This window comes from Octopus bimaculoides, chromosome 19 (genome assembly GCF_001194135.2).
Source record: "Octopus bimaculoides isolate UCB-OBI-ISO-001 chromosome 19, ASM119413v2, whole genome shotgun sequence".
NCBI classification, from domain to species: Eukaryota; Metazoa; Mollusca; class Cephalopoda; order Octopoda; family Octopodidae; genus Octopus; species Octopus bimaculoides.
The window spans coordinates 53,875,999-53,885,895 of record NC_068999.1 but is presented as its reverse complement, the minus strand read 5'-3'; the positions used below and the strand labels follow the sequence as shown (position 1 = coordinate 53,885,895).

Below are 9,897 nucleotides of genomic sequence, written 5' to 3'. Positions count from 1 at the left end.
CACACACACACTCTCTCTCTTGCTTGCTTTCTATTTAATATTTTTTTTTTGGTTTCTTTTGCACATGTTTCCTTAAAAAAGTTATAAAAATATTGGTCTTTTTTTTATCAGGGAATAAAAAAATTTAACCAGGATTCACTCCTTTTGAATTGAAAATTTTCAGGTCCCTCTAGTAACCAGCTTTGGGCTGTGCTATAGATGTTCTTTAAGTCGTACTGGACAGCCAGTTACTAATAGAGACAGCAGCAAAAAAAAAAAAAAAAAAAAAAAGAAAACGAACAAAAAAAAGAAAAACTCAACAGTAATCTGCTGCTGCCTGTCACACCTGCCAATCATATAAATAGTCTTTTCTTTCATGCAATTCAGAAACACACAAGTGACAGAGTGAATTCCTGGTCGTCGGTTCAAGCCATACTTTGGTAATAAAAAAAAAAAAAAACCGAAACGAAAAAAAACAACCAACCGCACAAAGATATTGTCAATTAATCTTCTGTGTGTATGTGTGCGTGTGTATGTGTATGTGTGTATTCATGTGTTTTTAGTCTAAGTCTGAATCACTGGAGACGTTACACTGTTCTTTCCACCAACCACTAACACTGGAGTCTACACTTCGGCCACGTAAAATGTAGTCAGGCACTCTTTCCTGAGCAGTTTTGATGGTTATACTTTCACCCTCTGCTACGTTGGGAAGGCTTTTGACACCTGTAAATTAGAAAGAGATAAAGTAAGACTGCATCAACACATTAAAGAGGTTTCAAACAACAACAACAACAAATATATTGAGCCAACAAGAGAGCCTCTCTCTGTCAGAGGATTCCCAACATGAAGTGGGGTGCAGGATGGCATTCTAGGGTGTATGACAAAGAGAGGAAAGTATATTTCCTTCATTAATATTGTTGTGGTGTGATGGCTTGCATGCAGCAACAATCCTGAGAGCTATGCCAGCAATTGAAAGAAGAAAAAAATAGTTCTTAGAAAACTGACTTCCTCATCTTCAAATACAATATAACTTTCAAAGGTGGAGGTAATCGAATTAATCTAGCATTTTCAAGGGGTTCAAGAGTATAGAAAAGGCCAAGAACCACTTGCTCTGCGTGGTTACTTGACTTGCTGGAATCAGAAGACAAATACCTCTCAAATCACACCCTACTTTCTTTAAAAAGAAAGAACGTGTTGGATAAACAGGTCTTAGACACATACATATATCCTGCATGCATACATGTGTTTGTTTCTGTGTGTGTAGTAAATGGTCGTGAAGTAGGAGATGTGGTCCAGGTGGACAGTTTCATGGACACAGTTCCCTATATTCATATCGTTGCACTGCATGACTGCTACTTAATGCTTGTATTAAAAGCCATGGACTTCATACCTTACTGGATAAGGCAACAAGTGTACTGTCCCCAGTAAAACAATATAGTGTCACAGGTTTGAAATGGAAACATAGCAACGCACAGAGGGGTATGTGAAATATTGGCTTCAAATTTTGGCACAAGGCCAGCAAATATAGAGAGGGTAAGTTGATTACATCAACCCCAGTGTTTAACTGGTACTTTATTTTATCGACCCTGACAAGACGAAAGGCAAAGTCAACCCCAGTAACATTTGAACTCAGAATGTAAAGTCAAAAGAAATGCCACTAAGCATTTTCCCACAGCACAGCAATGATTCTGCTAACTCCCTGCGTTAACATGTGAGATATTAATTAACCTATGAAAGGAATTGTTAATTTGCTTAGTTACCTGCTGCCATGCTCCTCTTTTTTGAACCACCTCTTTCCTTCTCCGAATGGATGACAGCACTATCACTGAGGGCAGGAACCAGAAGCTTTCGACTAGGAGGGCCCTGAACAATAACAAGAACAGAATGATTTATTTTGCAGTTATAACAACAAAACAGTACACTTATATTATACACATATATATGTGATTAAGATTTATCCTCCCCACTTTGGATAAATATGGTAGCCTGCACTTATTTATATGTTTTCATGCAGAAGACACCCTTAGGAATTTTTGGTAATAATACACTTTTGCACAACAAGAGAACTCATATCATGCAAGTTCTATAAAGTGTTCTGTATATTGAAATCAAGGCTGAAACTGATACAACTGCCTACCTTACTCTGAGTTATCGATCCCTGGGTTGTCAAAATTGGATTACGAAGCTCAACTTGACCTTTCTTTCGACACCGCGTCACTGCTGGCACATTCTCTTCTTTGCTCTCTTCACTGCTTTCCACTGCACTTGATACCAGCTCGGCTACAGGGAAGAGGGGGTCATTCATAGCACGTAATTTGGGGATGATGTTCGAATGTTCTTTCTGGAATGGATAAGAATATAGTTTATGAAAGAAGTGAATAAAAACACTAAAATTAAAACTGTATTACAATTCAAAAATTGATTAAAAGAAAGAGGCAGAGATATCGTACTTTTACAGAGAAATTTTGTCTTTTGCACCAAAGTTTTTTCCCTGACGACAGAGATTAATGTTTTTCAACTATAATTCAAAATATGAACGACCACCATTAAAAGCCAACAAGAGTGGACACTCATCAGCTTTAATAGCAAGATGTCATTCATATATGGTTACAAACACACATACATACATAAACACACGCATGCGTGCATGTGCACACACACACACACACACACACACACACCGTGGTAGGAATAGGCATGGCTGTGTGGATAAGAAATTTCTTTCGCAAACAAATGGTTTTGGGTTTGAGTTCAGTCCCACTGCATGGCACCTTGAGCAGATAGAGGTCTTCTACTAGAGCCTGTGTTAACCAATGTAAATGAATATGGCAAATGAATTCCCAGCCACATGGTTCCGGGTTCAGTCCTGAAATTCACATCAGTCTTAAGAATTCTTGATTCACATTTTTCGGACGATTCAGGTCCCTGTCAGTATATATGTTTGCATTCATGTGCGTCAACCACAGCATTAGAGCATTTTAGCTCTTATTTCTAGCAATATAGGTGTTTCTAACACCCTAGTTACATTTAGTGACAATTATAATTCTCCTGTTTGGTGAAAACTTGCAAACTGCTGTTTATATTAATTTTATATTAATTTTATATATATATATATATATATATATATATATATATATATATATATATATCTCATCGTGACTTTGTGTCTGTGTTTGCACTCATGCTGGTACCACATAAATGCATCTGTGCCAGTTGTACATAAAAAGCACCCAGCACACACTGTAAAGTGGTTGGCATTAGGAAGGGCATCTGGCTGTAGAAATTGTCAAACTATCCAACCCATGCTAGCATGGAAAACTGATGTTAAACAATGATGAGGACTTCAAAATTTTGAGGAAATGTAAGAAAATACCTTGCAGATTCATTTCAAACATGACAACATTATGTAAACAGATACAAAACACCTGAGTAAACATGTAAAAATTCAGGTAAATATTTAAAACCCTAGTACAAATGCATTCCAAACTTTCAATAAACACAAACATATGGTATAAACACGTGAAAAATAAAAAAACAGAATCCATTAACTTACTGCTCGTATTCTTTTTAAACATTTATCTAACCAATTACGGATGGTTAACTTAGCAACTTCTTCTTCTATAGTATATTCCAGTTCTTCTCGGTTAAGTAATTCTTCAAGCTGTAGACTTTTCCGGATGTCCATTGAACGATATGACAACATGCTGTTTAAAATACACAAACACACAGTTGTACCAACAGATATATTAGGTGTCTTGTCTGGTTAAAGATAAGTAGGTGTTAATCAACAGGGTTTGCACCAAATAGCATATGAAGGCAGCAACTACAGATGATGATATAGTCACATCACAAAATGGCTACTGTATAGTGAAAGTGTGGTTAAGGGGCTTTGCATGTGTGTGTGTGTGTTTGTTATATATATTCACTCCAGATTAGATTTGAAATGCAGTATACATAAATTTATACGTAAACCCTTTTTATAACATAATTTCTGTATGTCACCTTAGTGTTGTGCACTAATAACAGTGTGATACTATGGAATGGGATAAGGCACCAACTGTCTCCACTTGCTGTCTTCCCAAATACTCTGCCAACAATTGTAGCCAAAACAACTTTCAACGAACTTTAACAACTTCTCATAATTTCCTGTGACCCACGAACTCACAAACGGCACCTTTTGACTTCCTGCAATTTCTCATCTCTCGTTCTCAGTCAAACATGCTGCTGCTTATATGAGTTTGGCTAGTCCATTTTCACAGGGGTGTCATGATTATCACCATAATAACCCTTTAGCATTTAAATCGACAACACCTGGTCAAAATAATTTACATGTTTTATGTTCAAATTGGCCAAATCCAGCCTCTCAAACATACCCTACAATGTCATTCTAAAAACAAACAATCCCATCATCAAAATCTTGAAGCTACAAGATAATGTATGATTAATTCAAAATAATGGGAATAAAAAAGCAGAGTAATCTGAATGCTAAAGGGTTGAAGAAGAGGTTAATAGTTTTGAAAATTAGCATCTCATTAATTATCCTAGCATGTCAAACTGGATCAGTTCATATTCTAAGTTACTCTACTCCTAAACATGTCAGAAAGACCTTGTCTTGCACAAAACATTTTTTGGCATGGCTTCTGTGGCTGTATTTTATCATGCCACCAGCATTAATGAGATTGCCTTGTGCCCTACAAGGCTAAAAAGCCATCCTTGCTCTACAGTGTCTCTGTTCATTTAATGCAGGGGTTCTCAAGCATTTTTTGCTTATGGACCCTTTTCATTCCTATTCTACTTTACTGGATCCTAATAATCATTCAATGCTTAAAAACAGTCCCATTATACGTTTATAGTTAAATACTATCAGGAATTATATTAAAAAAAAAAAAACTGTTAAAATATTTTGTGTATTGCAGAAGTTTAACCGATTTCTCGCACATAAATTTTAACAGTAACATCTCATGTGGACCCCGGTTGAGCACTGATGTAAGACTTCATTATCATCATCATCATCGTTGTTATCATCTAATGTTCATATTCTATGCTAGCATGGGTTGGCCAGTTCAACAGGATCTGACTAGCTTGAGGGTTAAATTGGTCTGCAATTTCTGCTTTGGCAAGGTTTTTATGGCTGGATGCCCTCCCTAGTTCTAACCACTTTACAAAGTATACTGGGTTGCTTATTTCATGGTACCAGCACTAGGGAGGTCTCTAAGTAACTTGCAAGGCAAGACACCTAGACAATGTGTGGTTGGGGGTAGTATTGAGAGAAGTAGCTTTGTGCTAAATTAGGAAAGAGGGACAGAAGCAGGTGTCTTGCTATAGAGGAGATACATGGTTACCCCATCATGAAAGAGAGAAAAGACGGTAATAATGAAGTATTAAAAGGAATATCCTCAAGGTAGAAGGTGGATAGAGTATAGGGGCAGAGAACTGAAGGTGGCCGGTTGGGTAGGCAGGTTTGCAATAAGTGTGTGTTTGTGTGTGTGTGTGTGTACATTTGTGTGTGCATACATGCATACATATACATGAATGCAGACTTACATCTCATAGCACAAACTTACATCGCAGAGGCCACCAACAATATTTGATCTGTTGACTAAAATTTCCAGTTGAAGGGTGGAATAAAAAAAATTCTCAAAATTCACATTGTGGAATAATGAAGATTCATTAAAAAGTCAATAGACTTTACATCTAACATACCTGAGTACATCGTGGAATGTAACATCGCCTCCATTGTAAAGTTTTTCAATCTCGTAACACATATGTTTAAACAGTAGACGGTCTTTTTCTAAATCTACTTCAAGTCGACCTCGTAAAAGACGTAACAAGAACTTCACTCTTCTGGCAGGTATGACACCCTGAAGTGCAAAGATATCAGATGGAATAAATATACAGACATCAAACAGAGAAAAATATATGGGTTCATTACTTTGGGAAATTTATCAACATTTGAATGTTGTTATTATTATTAGTAGTAGAAGTACTACTACTATTGCCGCTGCTGCTGCCACCGCCACCACCATCACCAAGGTGACTAGCTGGCAGAACAGTTAGGATATCGAAAGGCTCAAAGGACCAAAACCCAGCAGGTAAAAGAATGATCTAATCACCAGCATTAACGACTTACCTTTCGGTTGATATCTACTAAATTCCAGGTGTTCTGAAACTGTCGGATGTCGTTATAACTGAGTAAAGCATCTTCCTCGTTTGAATAAAATAATGAAAAATTCTCCATAATAATAGCTGTGAAAAGGAAATGTTAAACTGAAATAAATATCTTTCCCAGGAAACATGGATGGATAGTGTGCAATTTTCAAAAAAAGCTAAAATGGACAGATGGAAAATGTGCACTGTTAAAGATAGACGAAAATGAGTATAAAAACTGAAATATATTTAAAAACAAAACTGGTTTCTTTTTCTCATATATCGTTTTAATATGCTCAACCCAGAATACTGAACCAACAACTATTCTCCCTCCACACTACATCTCTCACCCTCCTCATCCATTATGCTTGCCTATCCTCCTCCTCACTCACTCCTGCAACTTACCTAATATTATCCCTCTCTCTTCCTCCTCCTCCTCTTCTCTACTGTTTCATCATTACTATTCTGCTGCTTAACACTGTCAGTCATCTTCTACTCTCTGACCCATTGCTTTCTTGCTTCACTCAACCATTCCCACCTTCTCTTCTACAATGTCAGTAGTCACACACCTCCTCTACAGCAAGAAAGTTGTTCTGCTCTAGCTCCTTATTTACTCCTAACACAAAGTTATCCCGCCATTCGACATTGCAAACTACATGCTGTAAAGTACTTGACATTAGGAAGAGCATTTGGCCGTAGAAACCATGCCAAAGCTAACACTGGAACAAGATGGACCCAACAGATCCAATGCTAGCATGGAACATGGATGTTATATGATGATGGTGATCTAGAGAGTGAGATGGATAAAGTCATAATAATATTGGTTTGTTGAGTGTCTAGAACAAGATTGTAACTAATATTACAGAATTAACATACCTGAACTCAAATATTATAAAGTCTAAAGCTGCTACAGATTTGCCATAGTTTCCTGTTCATCTCTTACTTTGAAATGAGATTTAGCAGTAATAATGGGAGATAGAGCAAAAACTAGTGTATTAACTATATAAAAGTAATACAAAAAAGGTAGACTACATATAATTCTGAATATATTCTTTTTCACTTACCAACCAATAAATTTAACACAATGTATGTAATGATGATGTAGAAAGAGCAAAAGTACATGAGGGAAGCAGTGAAATTTCCACAGTCGGTCTTCCAGCCATCCTGCTTAATGGAACAAAATGGAGGGCTGATCTGTTCAGGAACAAGGAACACAAAATTGACATGAATTAATATCGAAATATATGTTTCATTGAAATTTGAAAGAAAAATTATTCAACAAAAATTACTTTTGATCTAAAACAAAAGTTTCAGGAAAACTCTAAATATTTCTGTTTGGCAACACTTTCATAATGTTTATGAAAGTGTTGCATTGAAAAAGAAGAGGTAGTTTATCTCATTCAATATCACTGGCATCAGTTTTAAGTATGTTGCTGTTGATATGCAAGACCGCATTTTAGTAGATTTTATCTAATCACCTTAAATTGAAATATTCAAAATGTGGAGCATTAGGGTGAAAATGGTACCACTAGAAACTAGAGCACAATTAAAAAAATATGAAAGCCATACCAGGGCTCACTACACATTATCTACAAAATAGCTCTGCTAGGAACAGCTCCCATCTTGTGCAATATACTATCAGTTCTACAGAATAGCTCAAATAGAACAATTTTCATACACATCACACACACTATAAAACAAGCATCTAATAATCTAAAACAACACAACTTAAATAACATATACTATAAAGGCCCAATAAAATAGTGTAACTTATTACACAAACCACACACAATAGAATGCAGAAAAAGTCTTACATTCCTCCAATCCTCACAAGGATGAGAACATAATGCTGCACACATCTCAGGAACACAAAAGTGCACCAGGTGATACAAATATTCACATGAAACAAGCAAAGAGAAAAACAATCATAATTGTTTATAATTTAGATGTAAGGTCAGTAACTATGAAGGAAAAGGGTTAGTTGGTACCATTAATCCCACTACTTAACTGCTCCAAAAAGATGAAAGCAAAGTTGACTTCAGCAGGATTTAGACTCAGAATAGCAAAAAGCCATAAGTGAAAACTGCAAAACATTTTACCTGAGACTCTTAACAATTCTGCATGGTGATGGCAGCAGTGAACACAAATACTGGATGCTTGAATTCTAATTAGACAAAAAATACAGGTGGACTTACCATACAATCATGCATAATCTTGTTCCAGTCTTCACCAGTAACAATACGGAACAACAAAGCAATGGCATTTGGAGCTGTCTTGAAATTTGCATGTCTGAAGAGATAACAATGAAAAGAAGCTTACACAAAAATCTTAACGGCCACACATAATAGGTGTTATTTTATATACTCATTGTTATGCATAGACATTGTTACTGTTGTTATCTTTATGTTCATTTGTATCCACATTGGCATGGCCTGGCCTGGCCTGGACACATGGCTACCACAATGAAACAAGTGGGCCTTCTGCCCTGTATTCTGAGTTTTATGGCTAACAACTGTACCCACAATAGGACAGTCCTGGGATGGCCATAGTTCTGAAGGGTCATAAAGGCTTCCAAATTCCATGCTCACTCGTTCCATCTACATATTTTTTACTATTTGTCTGGGTAGCACTTTTGCCATATTGCTTTGCAAAAGCAACAAGCCAGGGGGTCCATATCACCTGCTCTACTCCTGACTGTAGCTTCTGTGTTACACTGCTCCATGGGGAACCAACAGATGCGTGGATGGTTCGTGCACAGATTCTACTGTTTACTGTCCCTGTCTTCAGTTGTGAAAGTCAGAAGAACTACCACCAGGCATTCTGTCCAATGCTTTAACAATTCTGTCAGATCACTGTCTTAATAATAACCATCGTCATCATCATCATTTAACACATGTTTTCCATGCTGGCATGGATGGGTTGGATGGCTCGGCAGGAACTGGCAAGGTTAGGGACTGCATCAAGTTCCATAGACTTGGTTTCTACAGCTGGATGCCCTTCCGAAAGCCACCCACTTTACAGAGTGCACTGGGTGCTTTTTATGCTGCACCAGCACCCACACCAATGCTTTTTATGTGACACTTTGGTTTTAGGATATAATAATAACAACAATAACAATAATGAACCAAAAAGTAAAATAAAAAAAATGTGTTCTGTTGTACCTACCTTCCCAAATTGTACCCATATTTAACATTGCCAAACAAGATGACACCAGCATAGGCATAGAACAGCATTAACAAAAACATTCCAGTGATGATGAAAAAGCTCTTTAAAACGGACATAACAACTGTCTGCATTAGCATGGTGAGGGTTGCCTGAAAGCACATCATCACATTTAGATTAAGTAATTAAGGAAACTATAAACTATATATAACATTTAACATTTTGTAAAACCAGTTAAACATTTTTGACAACAACAGCAATAAAACTATGGTTTGAGATTGTTTGCAAAGTTAAAAAGAAACTTTAGACTTCTAATTTTCTTGTAAGAGCATGAATGATAAAACGAATGTGATTCTGAGTGTGAATTTAAACCAAGACTAGTAATAGATTTGATACATCAAAAAGTCATGCCTCCATCTCACAGCAATTGTTATATATATTTTAAGGCAAACATACTTATATATATATATGTTATGTAGAGTCTAACCATCTCTTGTACATACACCTTAGATCAATGTATTGAAAAGACACCTACATAGATTGCAGTGAAGTTCTGATCTTTGTGGATTTTAAAATGTCTTTTGAGACCTCCATTAGATTTGCAGACAT

General features: G+C 36.5%; 1 protein-coding gene across 1 annotated transcript in view; it reads right to left on the bottom strand.

Annotated features, from left to right (window-relative positions):
• Positions 1–6: 6 nt before the first annotated feature.
• LOC106875399 (sodium leak channel NALCN) overlaps positions 7–9,897 on the bottom strand; it is a 76,044-nt gene continuing 66,153 nt past the window's right edge. The window contains exons 33-41 of the mRNA XM_014923510.2: positions 9,292–9,440; positions 8,322–8,415; positions 7,191–7,320; positions 6,110–6,225; positions 5,683–5,840; positions 3,533–3,683; positions 2,117–2,320; positions 1,740–1,842; positions 7–702 (exon numbers count right to left, since the gene is read on the bottom strand). Coding sequence (XP_014778996.1) covers positions 539–702; positions 1,740–1,842; positions 2,117–2,320; positions 3,533–3,683; positions 5,683–5,840; positions 6,110–6,225; positions 7,191–7,320; positions 8,322–8,415; positions 9,292–9,440 — 1,269 coding nt within the window. The 3' untranslated portion in view covers positions 7–538. The remainder of the gene's footprint in view (positions 703–1,739; positions 1,843–2,116; positions 2,321–3,532; positions 3,684–5,682; positions 5,841–6,109; positions 6,226–7,190; positions 7,321–8,321; positions 8,416–9,291; positions 9,441–9,897) is intronic.